At 48.3% G+C, this 23083-nt stretch overlaps 2 protein-coding genes across 6 annotated transcripts in view; one reads left to right on the top strand and one right to left on the bottom strand.

Annotated features, from left to right (window-relative positions):
- Positions 1-10: 10 nt before the first annotated feature.
- TMEM258 (transmembrane protein 258) lies at positions 11-21442 on the top strand. Of its 2 annotated transcripts, none has more exons than XM_075325206.1 (4): positions 11-116; positions 4896-5005; positions 16223-16357; positions 21270-21442. In XM_075325206.1, exons 1-3 carry the CDS (start codon positions 114-116, stop codon positions 16347-16349), a joined length of 240 nt encoding a protein of 79 aa, XP_075181321.1. In that variant the 5' UTR covers positions 11-113; the 3' UTR covers positions 16350-16357; positions 21270-21442. The 2 variants fall into 2 exon arrangements, with proteins under 2 accessions (XP_075181321.1, XP_075181320.1); XM_075325205.1 differs by having other exon boundaries at positions 21267-21442.
- Positions 21401-23083, bottom strand: part of MYRF (myelin regulatory factor) — a 233319-nt gene continuing 231636 nt past the window's right edge. For 3 of the 4 annotated variants that reach the window (XM_075325200.1, XM_075325203.1, XM_075325202.1), the window contains one exon: positions 21401-22641. In XM_075325200.1, coding sequence (XP_075181315.1) covers positions 22558-22641 — 84 coding nt within the window. In that variant the 3' untranslated portion in view covers positions 21401-22557. The remainder of the gene's footprint in view (positions 22642-23083) is intronic. The other variant, XM_075325201.1, reaches the window with a different exon arrangement.

The raw sequence follows: 23083 nt of genomic DNA, 5'->3' as shown, positions 1-23083 counted from the left end.
TACACGTGTTCATTTTGTGACGTGTTTCCGCTCCCATAATTCCTTGCTGCGCCCTCTGACCCCGTTTTGACTCAAAGAGACGTGGCGGAACCGGGATCCCTGTCACCGGAAAAATGGTGAGAATGTGACCGTAACGGCAGCGAAATGTCCCGGGGCTGCTGAGGCTGTCACCTAAGAATAGCGCAGATACCAGTAAAAGACACTGACGGTTTATCAGCTCCTGCCTTCTTTTTCCCATAACATTGTCAGTGCGGGCAATCCTCTGAGAAACACATTATAGAGTCATTACACACAGAGGGATCTATTCCTATATATTATATAGAGTCATTACACACAGAGGGCTCTATTCCTATATATTATTTAGTCATTACACACAGAGGGATCTATTCCTATATATTATATAGAGTCATTACACACAGAGGGATCTATTCCTATATATTATATAGTCATTACACACAGAGGGATCTATTCCTATATATTATATAGAGTCATTACACACAGAGGGATCTATTCCTATATATTATATAGAGTCATTACACACAGAGGGATCTATTCCTATATATTATATAGAGTCCTTACACACAGGGATCTATTCCTATATATTATATAGAGTCATTACACACAGAGGGATCTAGTCCTATATATTATATAGAGTCATTACACACAGGGATCTATTCCTATATATTATATAGAGTCATTACACACAGGGATCTATTCCTATATATTATATAGAGTCATTACACACAGAGGGATCTAGTCCTATATATTATATAGAGTCATTACACACAGAGGGATCTAGTCCTATATATTATATAGAGTCATTACACACAGGGATCTATTCCTATATATTATATAGAGTCATTACACACAGAGGGATCTATTCCTATATATTATATAGAGTCATTACACACAGAGGGATCTATTCCTATATATTATATAGAGTCATTACACACAGAGGGATCTATTCCTATCTAATATATAAAGCTGAATATGTGTGTGTGTGTGTGTGTGTGTATATGTATGCATGTCTGGGATTGGCATCTGCACCGTTGCAGCTACAGCCACAAAATTTTGCATAGCCTATGATGCTCTCGGGGTCCAGACATGAGTGTGCAAAAGTTTGTGGCTGTAGCTGCAACGGTGCAGATGCCAATCCCGGACATACATACATACATACACACATTCAGCTTTATATATTAGATTGGTCATGAGTGGCTTGACACAAGGAATGTGACAGTTGTAGCCCATGTCCTCGATACGTCTGTGTGTGGTGGCTCTTAAAGCACTGATTCCAGCAGCAGTTCACTTCTTGTGAATCTCCCCCAAATCTTTGAATGGTCTTTTCTTAACAATCCTATCAAGGCTGCGGTTATCCCGGTTGCTTGTGCACCTTTTTCTACCACACTTTTTCCTTCCACTTAACTTTCCATTAATATGCTTGGATACAGCACTCTGTGAACAGCCAGCTTCTTTAGCAATGACCTTTTGTGGCTTACCCTTCTTGTAGAGTGTCAGTGATTGCCTTCTGGACATACAGTATGTCAAGTCAGCAGTCTTCTCCATGATTGTGTAGCCTACTGAACCAGACTAAGGGACCATTTTAGATGCTTAGGAGACTTTTCAGGTGTTTGTGGTAATTATTCTAGTTTTCTGAGATAATGACTTTTGGGTTTTCATTGGCTGTAAGCCATAATCATCAACATTATCAGAAATAAACACGTGAAATAGATCCCTCTGTGTAATGACTCTATATAATATATAGGAATAGATCCCTCTGTGTGTAATGACTCTATATAATATATAGGAATAGATCCCTCTGTGTGTAATGACTATAAAGACTATATAGTATATCGGAATAGATCCCTCTGTGAGTAATGACTATATAATATTTAGAAATAGATCCCTCTGTGTAATGACTATATAATATATAGGAATAGATCCCTCTGTGTGTAATGACTCTATATAATATATAGAAATAGATCACTGTGTAATGACTATATAATATAGAAGAATAGATCCCTCTGTGTGTAATGACTTTATATAATATATAAGAATAGATCACTCTGTAATGACTATATAATATACAAGAATAGATCCCTCTGTGTGTAATGACTCTATATAATATATAGGAATAGATCCCTCTGTGTGTAATGACTCTATATAATGTTTCCCTTTTTGTATTGAAATAAATGACCTTTTTGAGGATATTCTAATTTGAGATGCACTTGTACATTCCGACTCATCTTTGCTTTTAAGCACCACTTTAGCATTGTGTTGTGTTTTGTTTTTTTCCAGCTCTGGCGTAGCACTTTAATTCTAAGCCCTCTGCCACCGGTTTTATACTCTCCTTCCGGCGTTTTAATGCTTTTTCAGCTCCGCTCCCGCGTCGCTACCTTGTGCTAGTAACCACTGACTGGCTGGAATTTAAAAGTTATGTCACAAGCTCCCAATGTGTCTTTATGAGAGTCAGAACAGGGCCAGAATGAGGCTCTCATAGACTTGTATTGAGCTGTGACCTGCCGACTGCTACAATGTTTCCTGGAGCCGTAGGTCACAAATTGCTGGAGACCAACCGGCCGTTACGTAGCCTGCCCTCTACCTTTTACAACAGTCTGTGAATACTGGGGAGTGAGGAGACCATTGCTGGAGTTTTGGGAGAGGGATGTTTTCCCCTTCTTGTCTGTAGGATTCTTGCTGCTGCTCAGTTTGGGTCTTCACTGGATTTTTCGTTTCATAATGCACCACACGTTTTCTATGGGTGAGAGGTCTGGCCTGCAGGCGGCTGGTTCATCACCCAAACTCTCCTGTGACTTCATGCTGCTGTGATAGATGCAGTGTGTGGTTTAGCATTGGCAGTGCCAGCTAAGAACACATCTTACCACAGCTGGGTCGTGCCCACAGCACAAAGATCCAGGAAGGATCCACCTATACGAAAACGCTCTGGCTGAAGGGCAGAATGCTCAGTAAGGCGCCGCTCACATCAGCGCTATTTTTCCCAAAGCCGGATCCGGAACAAATGCGTTTCAGTTCCATTCATTTCCAATGGAATTGTGGCAAGATGCGTCAAGATACGGAATTGCGGCAAGTGACCGCATTCTGCCGCGATTCCATTGGAAATTAATGGAACTGAAACACGTTTTTGCCGTATCCGGCTTTGGGCAAAATACCGCTGATGTGAGCGCGCCTTAGAGAGGAATGGAAGACTAATATAAAAAGACTGACCAGCACATAAGCTAGGTGTGAACGGGTTTTTTAACCCGGATAGAGGCGTATTAGGATACGGTCCCGACAAAGAGGTACACCTCGTCGTTGGCTGTCGGGCTTACACGAATTGGCCAATTTGTAAACCAAGTACAGTGGAACCTTGGTTTACGAGAACAATCCGTTCTTGGAGTGTGCTTGTAAACCAAGTTACTCGTTCAGAAAAGCAAGATTTCCCATAGGAAATAATGGAAGCTCAGACAATTCGTTCCACAACTTGTGCAATGTCTCATCCTGGTCCCCTATTGTGCCATTCCACACATGCACAAACACACACACACATTATGCTCACCTTACCTTCCGTTCCATCGCTGGCCTCCTGATTCTTGTAGTTCGCCGGTACAGGATGTGTATCGGGTGACCATCGCGACCAATGCCGGAGCTTCTGCTGCCAGAGCGCTGACGTCAAACGCAGGAGCCACTTGCCTCTGATTGGCCAGCGTACTGCCTTTGAGTAGCGGCTGACAGCGGACGTTCCTCCATCGTCGCGATTGTTACCGATACACATCCTGTTCCGGCGAACTACAAGAACCATGAGGCCGGCGATGGAACGGAAGGTAAGGTGAGCATAATATGTGTGTGCGTGCATGTTTGTTTGTGTGGACTGCAAGAGCGGGTTAGAGCGCGGTGAAAGTACGGAACCGAAAGTGTGTGCGGTGAATATTTGCTCGTACAGCAAAGCTTGCTCATAAACTGAGTTACAAATTTACAGCAAACATTGCTCAGATAGCGAAATACTCGCACACCAAGTTACTCGTAAATAGAGGTTCCACTGTATCTCATTTTTTCCATTAGCAGTAATGCAGTGCCAAAATTCCTATATTCAGTGTTTACATATTTTAGCTTCTCAGAGTGCTGCTGTACATATTTTTGTAACTTTGTTGAATTTTCAGTGTGCACCTATTCACACTTATAAAATTACTGTCCAGCACATTCACTATCTGATTGCTTACAGTCAGACCACGCCCTCACCTTGCGTGACAGAGTCTGTGATTGGTTGGAATCACACACGCGGTCTGCGTCCCTATAGTGGTATGAAAATAAATAAATTGGCGTAGGCTCCCGCCATATTGTGATACCCACTACAGATAAAGCAAATGGCTACAAGCTGCAGCCCCCAGCTGTATGCTTATCTTGTCTAAATAAGAGGGAGCCCATGTAGGGTTTTTTTTTTCCATTATTTAAATTTTAATTATTGTAAAAAAAAAAAAGCACACCACGCTGTACTCACCTTCCCCAGGTCCACTAGTGGGCCTCTGCTGCGGCTCCTGGGGTTTGGCATTGGCTGAGGTGCTAACATGAACACCCAATCCGAGAGCTCAGCTGCTTGGCCAGTGTAGGCGGAATGCCCAACTCCGAGTCACCCATGTCACTGATTGGCTGTTAATGTCAGTGCTGCAGCCAATGTCGGATGCTGGGAGCTGCGGCGGTGGCTCGTTAGTGGACCTGGAGAAGGTGAGTACAGCACAGTTTGCTGTTTTTAAAACAAAAAGCAGCAAGGGACAAATTTCTAATCGGGATAAAGCACTGTAAGTGAGCAGCTTGTTATCTCGGCGGGTATGTCAGCACTGGGCAGCTGCTGTTCTTGTCCTGTTTACATGGTCTCATCACTTTCTTATCCTTTTTATCCTCAGGAGCTGGAAGCAATGAGCAGATATACAAGTCCGGTCAATCCGGCAGTGTTCCCGCACCTCACCGTGGTGCTTCTGGCGATCGGCATGTTCTTCACAGCGTGGTTCTTCGTGTATCCTTTCACTGTGAACAGATATTGTTGTATCATATACAGCATGGTTAGTGTTTTATCTTCTAAAGGAAATAAGCTGAGAGTGCTTGGAAAGTCTCTACAATACAAGGGCTCAGCATATGACAGCACTGTACTGTAAAGTCATGTAATGTCAGCCTGATATATCTTGCAATACTTGTTATTTCGGGCCATGTTCACACCTGTGCTCGGGCATTTAGTTTGTTTTATTTTTAAAAACAAATAAATGGAATTTATGTCTTAAGCGGAGCCATGAGTGCAAACAGGAGCGGAGGAGCGCCACGGACTATCAATGCCTCTGTCTGCTTGGGTTCTATTATGTGGACATTTTTGGAACGGGAAAAAAGTTGTGCACAGTGCTTTCTCCTCTGTTCTAAAAACTGATACATAATGGAACCCAGAAAGACCCCATAATACTCAATGGGTGCCCCCTCTGCTTCCGTATGTCAGTTATGTAGCGGATCCATTGTGAATATGACTTCTGTTTGTCTGTTCCTAAAATCACTGCCTGAACGCAAGTGAGCACGTAGGCTTATTTTTAAAAAAAAACAAAACTTGTTCCCTGGAAACAGTCAGCAAGTTGTCATATTTGTATTATGTATTAATGTCTTTTTCCCCTTTAGACATATGTAGCACTTTCATCGTATAGGTATCTGTCAATTTCCGCATGCGTCAGATTTCCAGCATCACCGGTATCAGAACGCATTGTACTCCCCTGCAGTGTTTGCGGTTGGCATGTAGATAATAGCACTAGGATTTACCTTTTTGAATTTCTTTTTACCCCAATGAAGTCAGCGAGAGAAGAAAAATCTGCAGGAAATACTTTTTGTGCCTTAGAAATTATTACCGTACTTGGATTTAATCCCTTAACAACCGTTGGCAGTCCTCGTGGTCATAGTGTTAATCCCTGCCGGCTGCTGGAGGCAGCCTGCAGCGATCCGCATGCATGTCAGCTCATTTGTACAGCTGATATGTGTTCCTAGCAAGCACGAGTGGATCCACGTTCCACCTGTGCTTGTTAACCCTTTAAATGGCGCTGTCAAAATGTGACAGGGCCATTTAATTAGCGGTCGCGGTAAAGCTTTACTCACCGGCCACCATCAGAAGTCACGTAACATGATCACGTGGAGCCGATGGTTGCCTTGTAGCACAGGGTGATGTGATGACTCCTGTAGCTATCATGACTCCCTTCCTGTTTCACCCGGCCGAGTGCTGTATGAGAAAGGAGATGAGCATTTTTCCTGGTCTGAGCTGTGTAGCTGTGATCAACAGAAATGCACAAGTGATCAGACTGCTGATCCTTATAGTCCGCTAGGGAGGTTAGTAAAATAAAAAGTTTTAAAAAATACAAAAACCTAAAAGTTCAAATCACCCCCCCCATTCTCTCCATTGAAAATTAAAGGGTTTAAAAAAATATATACACATTTGGTATCGCTAAGTTCAGAATTCCCGATCTATAAAATCAATTAATCTGATCGGTAAATTGCGCAGCAGCAAAATAATTCCAAAGTCCAAAATGAGGTTTTTTGGTAACCGCAAATGTTGCACAAAATGCAATAATAGGCGATCAAAACGTAGCATTTCTGCAAAAATTGTATCATTAAAAACGTCAGCTCAAGATGCAAAAAATAATCCATCACTGAGCCATAGATCCCAAAAAATGGAGGAAAATGGTGTAAAAAGTGCGCCACTTTGTTTCGACAAACTTGTGATTTATTTTTTTTTTAACCCCATGGATAAAAGTAAACCTATACATGTTTGGTGTCTATGAACTCGCACCGACCTCAGGCATCACACCCATACATCAGTTTTACCATATAGTGCACACAGTGAATAAAATATCTCAAAAACAATCGTCAGTCACACTTTTTTTGCAATTTTTCCAGTATACTATATGGTAAAACTTTTGGTTTCATTTGAAGGAACAATTAATTCCGCAAAAAACAAGCCCTCATATGGCAATATGAACGGAAAAATAAAAGTTACAACTCACAGAAGAAGGGTAGCAAACAAAAAAAAACAAAAACGGAAAATCAGCCAGGGGTGAAGGGATTAAAGATGTGTAATACAGGTTAAATTCTTTGAGTAAGAAATATGTGACATCTGGATGAGGTTTATTATTGACATGGAGTACTTTAATCCTCTGCTTTTAACCTGTGTAAATCCATTCTTCTTTGATGCTATGAAGCCAGAGCTGTCAATCAAAAAAGAATGGAGGGTGGAGATGAAGGAAAATCAACCAAGTGGGAAAGTGCACTTATATATTTGGTCCCGCCCTGATGCACTGAGCACCTGTGCTTGGTTTGAACAGTCATTCTGTACTAACAGTCACTTTAAAAGCCTGTCAGGACCTGCGTGCCATGTTTTAAAGTCATGGTATTGATGCCGTTTCTGTGCCAGCCGTGTTCCCTGTGTACAGATTCATTCTGTGCTTGTATCGGCCTAATTCAGTGGAGGTGGGCGCCATTAGATATGGATCATGGGAACATTTCTCTAGGGCAGGGGTCTCAAACTCGGCTTGGTGTATGGGCCGCACACAGGAAAAAAATAATTTGAGGGGCCCCATTCCTTTCAGGACAAAGTGACATTGGTAGTGGTACCATTTTTGCTTTCTATACACCCTTGAATCACTGTTTTTGAACATTTTTCATTTGTCCATTATAACAAGTGTGTGTGTGTGTGTGTGTATGTATATGTGTGTATATATGTATATGTATATATATATATATATGTGTATGTGTATGTATATGTATATATATATATATATATATACATACTTACTTTTTTTTACATTTTTTCCCCTTTTTATAAGTAATACAGTTTTACAATAACCACCGCATATTAATTTCTTTGTCGCTCCATTGGGAGACCCAGACAATTGGGGTGTATAGCTTCTGCCTCCGGAGGCCACACAAAGTATTACACTTAAAAGTGTAAACCCCTCCCCTTCTGCCTATACACCCCCCCCGTGCATCACGGGCTCCTCAGTTTTTATGCTTTGTGCGAAGGAGGCACACATGCACGCATAGCTCCACAATTTAGTCAGCAGCAGCTGCTGACTATATCGGATGGAAGAAAAGAGGGCCCATAACAGGGCCCCCGGCATGCTCCCTTCTCACCCCACTCTGGTCGGCGGTGCTGTTAAGGTTGAGGTACCCATTGCGGGTACATAGGCAGGAGCCATATGCTGTTTTCCTTCCCCATCCCTTAGGGGCTCTGGGTGAAGTGGGATCCTAATCAACAGGCACTGGGACCGTGCTCCCTCCGCAGCCCCTGGGGGAATCTGCTTGGACAGGAGCCGGGTATCGTCAGGGACAGGCAGCGACTCTGAGGTACTCTGTGTCCCCTTGGGGGCGGCGCATATAGCGCCTGTGTTATACACGCTGCAGCAGTTGCTGGGTGTGTTAGTGCGCCGGGACTACCGCGCTGGCCGCGCTTGTTTGCCGGCCGCGCTTGTAACTTTACTCCCCGGCTTTTGCGGCCTAGTACCGCATACTCCCGCCCCCGGGCCTGCCAGTCAGGGGTAAGGGCGGGACGCTGCACTAGACGTCAGCGCTGAGGGCTGGAGCATACTTTGTATCCTCCTCCCCCCTCACTGAGCACCGTGGGGCACCAGATTCCCGCACTTTCTAAAGGCACGCCCACGGCCCCCTCCTCCCCACAGAACGCTGGCAGCCATTCCTGTCAGCACTTCTGACGCTGGAGAGGAGAGACAACACAGCTTTGGGAGGCCCAGGCAGGGAATCTGGTGGTCACACAACCGCTGCGGGCGGTCGGTAAGCCGCACCTGTTACTAGGTGCTGGCCCCCCTGGGTGCCGAAGTGTATATTTATATGCTTATAATCTATACATTTACTTTGTACGGCTGCACTGCTTGTTTTTGGCTATATACCCTCCCTGATTGTACTCAGAGGAGACAACAGCATGTCGTCCGCAAAAAGCAAGGGTGCCAAAGCACAGGCTTACTTTGCAACCTGTACCTCATGTGCGGCTATGCTACCTGCAGGTTCCACCTACCCTCATTGTGTGCAATGCTCGGCCCCTGTGACACTCACTCAGCTGGAGCCTCTGCTACTGGTGGCCCAGGTGGAACCACCTGCTACCACTGTCCAGGTGACAGGGACGGAGTTTGCAGTATTCGCTGACAAACTTTCTGAGTCTATGGATAAATGGTCTGCTAAGATACTAGAAGCCTTGCAGTCCAGACCGGTAACACAGGTCCCGGGCACTGTTGAAGCATTGACCCCAGGCCCCCCTCGGTTGGAGCAGCAAAGTGCTCTTGGGGCGGCTCATAGGTCCCACGGTGAGGTCTCCGATACGGACCGCAGTCCCAGACCGCCTAAGCGGGCTCGCTGGGAGCTTCCCTCGACTTCATCACACTGCTCAGGGTCTCAGCAGGAGGACTCTCTAGAGGATGAAGCGGAGGTGGCAGATTAGGACTCTGATCCTGACGCCGCTCTCAACCTGGATACACCTGAAGGGGACGCCATAGTAAATGACCTTATAGCGTCCATCAATCAGGTGTTGGATCTTTCTCCCCCAGCTCCTACGATTGAGGAGTCAGCTTCTCAGAAGGAGAAATTCCATTTTAGGTTTCCCAAACGTACAATGAGTGCGTTTCTGGATCACTCCGACTTCAGAGATACAGTCCAGAAACACCGAGCGTTTCCAGATAAGCGCTTTACTAAGCGCCCTAATGACACACGTTATCCCTTCCCCCCTGACGTAGTCAAGGGTTGGGCTCAGTGTCCCAAGGTGGATCCTCCAGTCTCTAGACTGGCGGCTAGATCCATAGTTGCAGTGGCAGATGGTGCATCACTCAAGGATGCCACTGACAGGCAGATAGAGCTCCTGATGAAATCCATCTATGAAGCTATTGGCGCGTCCTTTGCTCCGGCATTCGCAGCCGTATGGGCACTCCAAGCTATCTCAGCTTGTCAGTCTGAGATTAATGCAGTCACACGTGCCTCTACTCCGCAGGTTGTGTCCTTAACATCTCAGGCGTCGGCGTTTGCGTCCTACGCCATGAATGCGGTCCTGGACTCTGCGAGCCGTACGTCGGTAGCATCCGCCAATTCGGTGGCAGTCCGCAGGGCCATGTGGCTACGGGAATGGAAGGCAGACTCTGCTTCTAAAAAGTTCTTAACCGGTTTGCCATTTTCTGGCGACCGCCTGTTTGGCGAGCGATTGGATGAAATCATTAAACAATCCAAGGGAAAGGACTCATCCTTACCCCAGTCCAAACCAAACAGACCTCAACAACGGAAGGTACAATCGAGGTTTCGGTCCTTTCGGCCCGCGGGCAGGTCTCAATTCTCCTCGTCCAACAGGCCACAGAAGGGTCAGAGGAACTCCGATTCATGGCGGTCTAAGTCACGTCCTAAGAAGAACGCCGGAGGGACCGCTCCCAAAGCGGCCTCCTCATGACTTTCGGCCTCCTCAAACCGCATCCTCGGTCGGTGGCAGGCTCTCCCGCTTTTGCGACGCCTGGTTGCCACATGTCCAAGACCGATGGGTGCGAGACATTTTGTCTCACGGTTACAGGATAGAGTTCAGCTCTCGTCCTCTGACTCGTTTCTTCAGAACATCTCCTCCCCCGAGCGAGCCGATGCTCTCCTTCAGGCGGTGAGCACTCTGAAGGCAGAAGGAGTGGTGGTCCCTGTTCCCCTTCAGCAACGGGGCCACGGCTTTTACTCCAACTTGTTTGTGGTGCCAAAAAAGGACGGATCTTTCCGTCCCGTTCTGGACCTAAAACTGCTCAACAGACACGTGAAAACCAGGCGGTTCCGGATGGAATCTCTCCGCTCCGTCATCGCCTCAATGTCCCAAGGAGACTTCCTAGCATCAATCGACATCAGGGATGCTTATCTCCACGTGCCGATTGCATCAGAGCATCAGCGCTTCCTGCGTTTCGCCATCGGGGACGAACACCTTCAGTTCGTGGCACTGCCTTTCGGCCTGGCGACAGCCCCACGGGTCTTCACCAAGGTCATGGCAACAGTGGTAGCAGTCCTACACTCTCAGGGACACTCGGTGATCCCTTACTTAGACGATCTGCTGGTCAAGGCCCCTTCTCAGGTGGCATGCCAACACAGCCTGAACATTGCTCTGGAGACTCTCCAGAGATTCGGGTGGATCATCAATTTCCCAAAGTCAAAACTGACACCGGCCCAATCACTGACATATCTCGGCATGGAGTTTCATACTCTCTCAGCGATAGTGAAGCTTCCTCTGGACAAACAGCGTTCACTACAGACAGGGGTGCAATCTCTCCTTCGAGTCCAGTCGCACCCCTTGAGGCGCCTCATGCACTTCCTAGGGAAGATGGTGGCAGCAATGGAGGCAGTTCCTTTTGCGCAGTTTCATCTGCGTCCACTTCAATGGGACATTCTCCGCAAATGGGACAGGAAATCGACGTCCCTAGACAGGAACGTCTCCCTTTCTCGGGCAGCCAAGGCCTCCCTTCAGTGGTGGCTTCTTCCCACTTCGTTGTCGAAGGGGAAATCCTTCCTGCCCCCATCCTGGGCGGTGGTCACGACGGACGCGAGTCTATCAGGGTGGGGAGCGGTCTTTCTCCACCACAGGGCTCAGGGGACCTGGACTCAGCCAGAGTCCTCCCTTCAGATCAATGTTCTGGAGATAAGGGCAGTGTATCTAGCCCTAAAGGCGTTCCAGCCGTGGCTGGAAGGCAGGCAGATCCGAATTCAGTTGGACAACGCCACGGCGGTGGCATACATCAACCACCAAGGCGGCACACGCAGTCAGCAAGCCTTCCAGGAAGTCCGGCGGATTCTGCTGTGGGTGGAAGCCACAGCCTCCACCATCTCCGCAGTTCACATCCCGGGCGCAGAAAACTGGGAAGCAGACTTTCTCAGTCGCCAGGGCATGGACGCAGGGGAATGGTCTCTTCACCCGGACGTGTTTCAAGAGATCTGTTGCCGCTGGGGGAAGCCGGACGTCGACCTAATGGCGTCCCGGCACAACAACAAGGTCCCGGCATTCATGGCACGTTCTCAAGATCACAGAGCTCTGGCGGCAGACGCATTAGTTCAGGATTGGTCGCAGTTTCAACTGCCTTATGTATTTCCTCCTCTGGCACTGCTGCCCAGAGTGTTACGCAAGATCAGGTCCGACTGCCGTCGCGCCATCCTCGTCGCTCCAGACTGGCCGAGGAGGTCGTGGTACCCGGATCTGTGGTATCTCACGGTGGGCCAACCGTGGGCACTACCAGACCGACCAGACTTGCTGTCTCAAGGGCCATTTTTCCATCTGAATTCTGCGGCCCTCAACCTGACTGTGTGGCCATTGAGTCCTGGATCCTAGCGTCTTCAGGGTTATCTCAAGAGGTCATTGCCACTATGAGACAGGCCAGGAAACCAACGTCCGCCAAGATCTACCACAGGACGTGGAGGATCTTCTTATCCTGGTGCTCTGATCAGGGTTTTACTCCCTGGCCATTTGCCTTGCCCACTTTTCTGTCCTTCCTTCAATCCGGAATGGAAAAAGGTTTGTCTCTCGGCTCCCTTAAGGGACAAGTCTCGGCGCTCTGTGTATTTTTTCAAAAGCGCCTAGCCAGGCTTCCACAGGTACGCACGTTCCTGCAGGGGGTTTGCCACATAGTCCCTCCTTACAAGCGTCCGCTAGAACCCTGGGATCTGAACAGGGTGCTAACGGCTCTTCAGAAACCACCCTTCGAGCCAATGAGGGATATTTCTCTTTCACGTCTTTCGCAGAAGGTGGTCTTCCTAGTGGCAGTCACATCACTTCGGAGAGTGTCTGAGCTAGCAGCGCTGTCATGCAAAGCCCCCTTCCTGGTGTTTCACCAGGACAAGGTGGTTCTGCGTCCGGTTCCGGAATTTCTCCCTAAGGTGGTATCCCCTTTTCATCTCAATCAGGATATCTCCTTACCTTCTTTTTGTCCTCATCCTGTTCACCAATGTGAAAAGGATTTGCACTTGTTAGATCTGGTGAGAGCACTCAGACTCTACATTTCTCGTACGGCGCCTCTGCGCCGCTCGGATGCGCTCTTTGTCCTTGTCGCTGGCCAGCGTAAAGGGTCGCAGGCTTCCAAGTCAACCTTGGCTCGGTGGATCAAGGAACCAATTCTTGAAGCCTACCGATCTTCTGGGCTTCCGGTTCCTTCAGGGCTGAAGGCCCATTCTACCAGAGCCGTGGGTGCGTCCTGGGCTTTGCGACACCAGGCTACGGCTCAGCAGGTGTGTCAGGCGGCTACCTGGTCGAGTCTGCACACTTTCACGAAACACTATCAGGTGCATACCTATGCTTCGGCAGATGCCAGCCTAGGTAGGCGAGTCCTTCAGGCGGCGGTTGCCCACCTGTAGGAAGGGGCCGTATTACGGCTCTATTACCGAGGTATTATTTTACCCACCCAGGGACTGCTTTTGGACGTCCCAATTGTCTGGGTCTCCCAATGGAGCGACAAAGAAGAAGGGAATTTTGTTTACTTACCGTAAATTCCTTTTCTTCTAGCTCCAATTGGGAGACCCAGCACCCGCCCCTGTTCCCTTCGGGCTGTTGTTCTTTTGTGTACACATGTTGTTCATGTTGAATGGTTTTCAGTTCTCCGAACATCCTTCGGATTGAATTTACCAATTTATAAGTTTCCTCCTTCCTGCTTTTACACCAAAACTGAGGAGCCCGTGATGCACGGGGGGGTGTATAGGCAGAAGGGGAGGGGTTTACACTTTTAAGTGTAATACTTTGTGTGGCCTCCGGAGGCAGAAGCTATACACCCCAATTGTCTGGGTCTCCCAATTGGAGCTAGAAGAAAAGGAATTTACAGTAAGTAAACAAAATTCCCTTCTTTGGCCAACATCTTGTAGTAATGTGCCCCATCTTGTTTCCCATTCTGTAAAAATGTGTGCATCCTTGTCCCCTTGTAGCAATGTGCCCCAGCCTCAGCTAACACACACACACACACACACACACACACACCCCCCACCCAGTGCAGCCTCAGCTCACACACACACACACACACCCCCACCCTGTGCAGCCTAGGCTCACACACACACACACACACACACACACACACACACACACACACACACACCCCACACCCCCCCACCCCGGTCTGCCTCAGCTCACACACCCCCCCCCACCCTGTGCAGCCTCAGCTCACACACCCCCCACCCTGTGCAGCCTCAGCTCACACACCCCCCACCCTGTGCAGCCTCAGCTCACACACACACACACCCTCCCCACCCTGTGCAGCCTCAGCTCACACCCCCCCCCTGTGCAGCCTCAGCTCACACCCCCCCCCCCTGTGCAGCCTCAGCTCACACACCCCCCACCCTGTGCAGCCTCAGCTCCCACCCCCCCCACCCTGTGCAGCCTCAGCTCACACCCACCCCCCCCCCCCTGTGCAGCCTCAGCTCACACCCCTCCCTGTGCAGCCTCAGCTCACACACCCCCCACCCTGTGCAGCCTCAGCTCACACACACCCCACCCTGTGCAACCTCAGCTCACACCCCCCCCCGTGCAGCCTCAGCCCACACACCCCCCCCACCCTGTGCAGCCTCAGCTCACACACCCCCCCCCACCCTGTGCAGCCTCAGCTCACACACACCCCCCCCAACCCTGTGCAGCCTCAGCTCACACACACACCCCCGCCCCACCCTGTGCAGCCTCAGCTCACACCCCCCCACCCTGTGCAGCCTCAGCTCACACCCCCCCGTGCAGCCTCAGCCCACACCCCCCCCCCCCACCCTGTGCAGCCTCAGCTCACACACACACACACACACACACACACACACACACACCCACCCTGTGCAGCCTCAGCTCACACACACACCCCTCCCCCCACCCTGTGCAGCCTCAGCCCACACACCCCCCCCCACCCTGTGCAGCCTCAGCTCACACACACACACACCCCCACCCTGTGCAGCCTCAGCTCACACACACACCCCTCCCCCCACCCTGTGCAGCCTCAGCTCACCCCCCCCCCCACCCTGTGCAGCCTCAGCTCACACACACACCCCCACCCTGTGCAGCCTCAGCTCACACACACCCCTCCCCCCACCCTGTGCAGCCTCAGCTCACCCCCCCCCCCACCCTGTGCAGCCTCAGCTCACACACACCCCCCCCCACCCTGTGCAGCCTCAGCTCACACACACCCCCCCCCACCCTGTGCAGCCTCAGCTCACACACACCCCCCCCCCACCCTGTGCAGCCTCAGCTCACACACACCCCCCCCCACCCTGTGCAGCCTCAGCTCACACCCCCCCCCCCCCACCCTGTGCAGCCTCAGATCACCCCCCCCCCACCCTGTGCAGCCTCAGCTCACACCCCCCCCCCCCCATCCTGTGCAGTTTCAGCTCACACACACACACTCTGTGCAGCCTCAGCCAGCAACAGAAACACACACACACACACACACAGGAAAACATTCTTCTCACCTGCTGTCAGCGGCATGCAGGCACGTGGACTCGGTGAAGCCTCAGCCACCACACACACACACACACACACACACACACACACACACACACACACACACACAGTGCAGCCTCAGCCAGCAACACAGAACCCCACACACACGAAAACATTCTTCTCACCTGCTGTCAGCGGCACGCAGGCACGTGGACCCGGTAATGATCACAGCTGCTGTCATCGCTGAACTTTCGGCCGGCGCGTGCAGAGCAGTTCTCACTGCACAACAGCCACTGGCCAATCACAGGCAATCATCTGAGGTCATATGCAGCAGGTGCTTGCCTCTGATTGGCAGGCGGCTGTTATTGCGTTCTGCAGCGAGAATTTCACTGTGCGCGGCAAAGACAAAACTGTAGGCTGAAATAAATAACTGGCATCTGCGGCCTCTGCACCGGTCGCCATCTTTACCAGGTCCACGGGCCTGCGGGCCGCAAGAAGCCACCTAAAGGGCCGCATGCGGCCCGCGGGCCGCGTGTTTGAGACCCCTGCTCTAGGGCCACATCCAGACATAGCAAGCATTGATCCATAGGGGAAAAACCCCTCTGTCAAATACTTTCATTTATAATTTAGGACCAATTCTGATTGCAGTGTCAATATTCTAATATAGTACCAGGTGTTAGTGATGTTCTCATGCCAATAGTCATTTCATGTTACCCCATAGACTTAGATTTAGTCCATGAACCTTTTAGGAAGTTAGGATTTGCATCTTATCTTCCTCTTTAGAAGTTTCTCTTCCTTAATAGATTACTACAGCTACGAGGTGACGTCCACCAAATACACTAGGGACGTTTACAAGGAGCTCCTTATTTCACTGGTCGCTTCGCTCTTCATGGGATTCGGAGTTTTGTTTCTTCTCTTGTGGGTCGGGATTTATGTGTGACCATGGCGGTAAGTGAAAGAAGGGGGGATTCTGGCTAATTATACATCGTGTTGATTAACAGCAATGGACAATATTGTTAAAGGGAACAAATCACCAGAATTTTCACATATAACCTAAAGCCAGTGCTATACTGGCACTATCAGGCTGATTCTATACGTACCTTTAGTGGTCAGCTCGGATGTTTAGGTTTTGAAAAGTAAAGTTTTATAAAATCTGCAGCTTCTTGAGTGACAGCAGCTAAGGATCAGAAAATATCTGGGGGGGTATTCATAGTTCCCCCTGTTATAATTACAGTAAGTATTAGGTCTAAGCGACACGGCACGAAAATCGGTGCGAGTGGAGTGCGATAAAAAATCGCATTCCACTCGAACCAATGTTAACCTATATCCCAGCACCCATGAGCAATTATTTTCTCAGCCCTAATCGGACCGAGAAAACAATCGCAGCATGCTGCAACTGTAAGGCCCTGTGCGCACTGGAAAACGGAATTTTCTTAAGAAAATTCCGCATGGTCTGAAAGATTACCGCACCCGCGGTAAAAAAACGCGGCAAACCGCACCCGAAAACCGCATGCGGTTTTACCACGGTATTGTTTGCGGTATTGCCGCGTGCGGGTTGGTACATGTGTTTTAATGCATTCAATGCAATAAAGCACATTGAAGAAAAAAAAAGTCATTTCCTTCTGACATGGATAAATAGACAGAAGGATAGATAGAGTCCCTGCAGTTCTCTCGAGCGGCAATGTGTTGTTCACATTACCGACCGTGGGAAATGTCCTGTGGTTACCTCTGCTGTCTCGTTGCGAGGCTGCATTCAGCGCAGTGTGTCAGTTGTGGCTGGATGCAAGCATTGCAGGACGTGGATTACGCCGAAGCTGTGTGTTTGGGGGGGGGGGGGGGGGGGGGGGGGGGGGGTTAGTAAAGGGGTGAAACAGGGGCTTTTTTGTGTTTTATTTAAAATAAAGGATTTTTCGGTGTGTGTGTTTTTTTCACTTTACTTATGGATTGATCATGTCAGCTGTCACATAGACGCTGTCATGATCAAGCCTGGACTTAGTGGCGGCGATCTGCTGCCATTAACTCCTTATATTACCCTGATTGCCACTGCATCACGGCAACAGGAAGAGCCGGGGACACTCCGGTACTGCCGCGTAATGGATGCGACAGTCCAGGGGCAGCTGCGGGCTGACATTCTCGGCTGCGGGAGGAGGGGGCATTAACCCTGGCCCTCGCCCTCCCCAGCCTGAGAATACCGGGCCGCCACTGTGTGCTTACCTCGGCTAGACTGTAAAAATACGGCGGAGCCCACGTTTTTTTATTTTTATATGTCTGTTTGATTTGTATGTGTATTCTATATGTCTGTGTCTGTGATGTGATGTGTGTGTGTCTGTGATGTGTGTGTGTTTACTCTCTGCTCCGCTTCATCTTCCTGTCATAATGACATCACTTCCCTGCAAACTGCAGGCAGCGATGAACATTATCGCAGGTAAAACGCGAACTACCGCAGGAAAACGCAATGAACCGCACAGAATTTGCGGCCTGCGTTATTCCCTGCGAGATTTCACAATTACATGGCAGTCAATGGAGTGAAATCCCGCAGCGGCGTGCGGAAAGGAAGTGACATGCAATTGTTTTTGCTGTGGGAATCCCACAGCAAAACATGCAGCTGTCAAAATCCGCATAGTGCGCACAGCATTTTTTTTTTCCCCATTAGGTTTTGCTGGTGAATCACTGCAGAGATGTTATGAACATAACATGCAGTGACACATGCAGCAAAACCGCAGGAAATCCGTGGGAAAAAACGGCAAGTGCGCACAGGGCCTTAAGTCTATGTGGCAAGAGAAAAATCGCACTGCACTCCCGGTACACCGGTGTACCACGCGTGCAGAGTGAGAATCGCAATAGCCGGCTACGGAGGAGAGAGGGAGATAAATCCCTCCCCTCCTTAGTGCCGGCCCGTCCCTCGCAACTGAGGTCCGCTCGCATGGTCGGACCTCAGGCGAAGGGACACTCGCATGACACTCGGCTCTGCTGTGCTGCCAGCGTGAGACGAGTGTCATGCAAGGGGATCACAGTAATCCCCGTGTGGCCCCGGCCTTGCGCTACAATCGATTTACCTTTTCACTAGTAGGACCTGTGTGAGGTAATACCCAGCCAACGAGTCCTTTATATTCTCTTGACACCTTGATATATGTTTAAAAAAAAAGTCTTTCTATATCCTGAGTTTAATATGCTAATTACGTATTTTGACTAGTCGATGGGACGTTACTTCTCCAGACTAGTTAGCCCACTCACCATGTGATTACATTCCTGTGGGTGTGATATGATTTGTAAGTGGCTGAGTCATCACCAGCTCTGCAAATCTCGCGCATGCACGCAGCTTTCTGCACTAACATGGTTGCGCTTCTGACGCCGGGTACGCGTCCATCGTGCATTTGAGGCGCACTGTGTATGTCCAAATGTGAAGAAGACTGCCTCTTCATTTCCAGACTTGTGAGGTGCTTATCTCTCTGAAGCTGGGACGTGTACATCCGGCATCAGAGACGTAATGCAGAAAGCTGCGCGCATGCATGAAATTTGGAGAGAGTTCCCAAAACGTGTGTTTAGATGTCAGACAATATAAAAGGATTGTTAGGTTGGGTATTTAGTAATAAAGATACAAATACTGGTGTGTTGGAGGGCATAGTGGACCCTTCAGATTCCCTTTAAGTGGCACGGGCCTTTTAATGAATTGGGCACATTTTATTCCTGCACGCCCCCATTGAGACTTATCCATTCTGGATTTCTCTTGGCTAGCATAAGGGTGGGTGCACACGATCTGTAAACACTGCGTCCTAGACATAGTCATCCCTCCTGTGGAGACGCGAGTGTTCTCCGCAGGAGAGTGCTGTGTTCGTGCCCACGATCGGGATTTTGGGCTCTACGTATTTTCGCTGTGTTCCCATAGAGTACACTCCTCTATACGCTGCTATTCCTGATCGTGGGAACCTACCCCAAGGGTGCATTCACACTGCACAATTATCGGGAACCAGCGTTCCTTGGAAATATCCCAGTTATCTGGGTGCCAATCTTCACTCTGCAGAACAGTGACCGTCTGTGAACAGAACCATCTATTACTGATTGGACTTTGTGCATCAGAAGTGCCGTCTTGTGGTTAAACTGGCTATTAACCCCTTCGTGACAGCAATTTTTCAAACTTTCTTCCCCTTTTTCCAAGAACCATTTTTTTTTTTTTTAATTTTTCCGTCCACATAGCTACGTGAGGGCTTGTTCTTTGTGTGGGACGATTTGTCATGTTGAATGACCCCATTCATGTTACCATTAAATGTACTGAAAAATGGGTAAAAACGTCCAAATACCACTGTTAGTGATCAACAGTGACATGTAAATAATTACCAAAAAAACCAGCCTGATCGGCCTGGGCTATATGTATTTGCCGCTTATGGTGCAGGCTCAACTTATGAGGCCACTCCATACATGGAGAATCGATTTAAAGTGAATCTGTCACCAGGTTTTTGCCAACTAATCTGAGAACAGCATAATGTAGAGACAGAGACCCTAATTCCAGCGATATGTCACTTACTGGGCTGCTTAGTGTAGTTTTGATAACCTACTGCTGATTAATCAGTGATTTTATCATTCGAGAACTATTTGGCGTGCTGCAGGAAGTCCAGCATATTCATGAGCTCTGTATAACTGCTAGATCTGCAGCAGAGAAAACATTGATTTTTATCAAAATGACAGTAAATAGTTCAGTAAGTGACACATCGCTGGAATCAGGGTCTTTTCCTCTACATTATGCTGCTATCAGATGAGGGAGCAAAAACCTGACAGATTTCCTTTAATTCCTCCTACAGCAGGAGACATGGAGCATTATACCGTTCCCATGAAATGCATTCAGCTTTCGGTATAATGCACAGATGTGAGCCTGATCCACTAGAGACGCTGCTTGTATACAGTCCCCCATCCTAGACCAGTGCACCCTTTTACCGAACTCCAGTTTATTAGTTTGGTATATACCATATTTTTCGGACCATAAGATAAGGTTTTAGAGAGGGAAAATAAAATTTTAAGCAACAAATCTGGTCATGACACACTGTTATGGGGCGAGGATCTGCTGCTGACACTGTTATGGGGGTAATGTCTCCAAATTCTCTACTAAGGTACCCCATCCTGGCAATGATCTCCATCCTTATATGTCCACCATCCTGGTGTGTGCCCTCATCCAGGTACCGTATATACCCGCATCCTGTGGCTCACAAAAAAAATAAACGTTTATATGCACCTTTCCTTGCTCCACACAGCATCGCTCATCTTCCTGTCTGTGCTAGGAGCAGCGCGCACAATGGCGTCATCCCTGCGCGCACCGCTAGTCTCCCCACACACATCAGCGGGCCGGCAGACAGGAGGACATCGCAATGCTGCAGGGGAATGGTGATCGGTACGTATACTTATTCACTGCCCCTCGCACTGATGATGATCCGCGGGGGGCAGTCAATACAGCCGCACATGATCACTCCAGGCTGTAGTTGCCAGGGGTGATCACACGGTCCGGTTGTTTAGTATGCATGCATCCCCCATCATCCCGCCCACCTGTCAGCGCTGGCTTCAGCACAGAGAGATGATGGGCGGGAGGATGCATGCATATGAAAAGAGGCTAATGAGCGGGCCCACGTGGTCACGGTAGGCGCTGCTCGTGCCGCAGCACCCTCATTCCCTGTAACATATATTCAGACTATAAGACACACCCTCCACGTTCCCCCAACATTTGGGGGGGGGGTTCCATCTTAGTCCGAAAAGTACGGTAATCAGGTTTTCTACATCCCACAGCCTTATTTTCTATAGAGCCTCTTTAAATAGAAGCTGATGAATACATATGATGCCACTACTAACAATGTTTGTTTTTTTTCTTTTCTAGCAGATTCTCGCTGGAGGAATAGCAGTTTGGGTGTGTTTTTTCCCTCGCTCTGGGGACCAGTACTGGCCGTGGATGGCGGCGTCCACTCAGTCGTTGCACTGTCATTTCTGCAATGGAGATTTTTCTCACGGTGACTTGCTCACCAGTTACAATAAAACACTTTATTATTACATACAGTAACGCCTCCGCCTGTATTCTCCGCGTAAACACAGTCACACAACAGCAGTCAGAGTACAAAGCATTATTCATATATTTATATTGTGGTATTTATACGTTGCAGGATATTTTTTTTTCAGACCCACAGACCGGGGTAGAGGAGGGGAGAGCAGTGCTGTCAAAGGGAAAAAATATAAATACAAATCAGACATTTAAAAAAAATATTAAAAATGCTTTGAGCTCATAAGATGTCATTTTACCCCTTCCAGTACTTCAAGTGCATACATGTGGTGTAATAAAAGGGTTAAAATGCTAACACACGATTAGTGTCTTATAATTAATGTAACAGGGGGGAGAGAAAGTATTTACAAGATTTTTAATATTAAGGAGAAAGCTTTTTTTTTCCCATGGGGGGTGGGTCCAGTTTAGGGGTCTTTTAAAAGTCACCAATCCATCTCTTTGGACAGCAAACGTACGCTGGGTGCTCAGTCTTTGGCGCGCTGCCTCACCATCAGGCGTTTTTTTGGATGCCCCTTTAAAAGGGCGGATTTTGGTCCTCAACTGTCATGTTAAGATTAAGTGCACTTCTGTGGTTAGGGAATTAAATACAAAACACAAACAAGAAAAAATAATCACCAAATACAATAAGACACACAATCTGCTCCAGTTTTCAGTAACTTGCAGTGGCTTCGGCAGCCTCGGGCTTAGTGGCAGCATCTAACAGTTCAGATTGCTCCAGTACATAGGACTGATGATGCCGGTCCAGTAACTGCGACTACGTCTTGGGAAGGTCAAGAATAGGTGGAAGATTTGTAACAGAATCGTAATAATAAACATACAGAAAATCATTAGGGTGGAGACGAATCTGCACCCATCTTCAGCCATTAATTTCCTTGAACAAGAGAAATCCCATGTTTCTTGCTTGGGGATAATTCCCTGTGTCTCCAGTGTGAATGTCTTGAGATTTCCAGTCTGTCCCATTAGGATCCAGTGGTTTGGTCCAGTGTTGCACATCCAGTGACAGGTGGGATTACCCCGTGGCTGCCCGCAGTCTGGGGAGGAAGGGGCGAAGGGATAACACATGGTCTGTATCCATGTGAAATGGGAACATTTTTCCAGCTGACCAATACATTTATCAATTGCAGAGTCGGTAAAAATTGAAATAATAGTCTGTAACTTCTGAAGAATCCACGGTTGTGTCATAACACGTCAATGCATCCTATGAAAGAAAGGCACTAGTCAGTACTTTAAAGGGTTTGTTCCTTCTCAGATTTCATTGTACCATACGTTTACACAGGATTAAAATAACAAAGACCGGACCAGCGGTGGAGAAGCAGCACTGGACCCGGGAAGGGTGTATAACGGCTCAGTTTATTTTATTGCTTTACCTTGTTCTGTTATCTTGCTGTAAGCCCCGGATAATTCAGTGCTGTGTGCTGACTAGTCAATGATATGTAAATTCAAACTGTGCACTTCTCCCCATGCGCACCTCTCTGCAGTGATAGTAAAAATCTTCACTGTCATTTACCCTTCCTGGTGCCAGCATTGGAGAGGTGGGCATAGGGAGCAAGCATAATCTGTTTGGATTTACATATGCTTGACTAGCTACACTGTATTCTCCTTTGATTACATCAAGATAACAGGATAAGGTAAAGCAAAAG

Source organism: Anomaloglossus baeobatrachus, chromosome 10, assembly GCF_048569485.1.
Source record: "Anomaloglossus baeobatrachus isolate aAnoBae1 chromosome 10, aAnoBae1.hap1, whole genome shotgun sequence".
Classification (NCBI taxonomy): domain Eukaryota; kingdom Metazoa; phylum Chordata; class Amphibia; order Anura; family Aromobatidae; genus Anomaloglossus; species Anomaloglossus baeobatrachus.
Note: the sequence above shows the minus strand (reverse complement) of the source record. Positions and strands in the feature narration are given on the sequence as shown.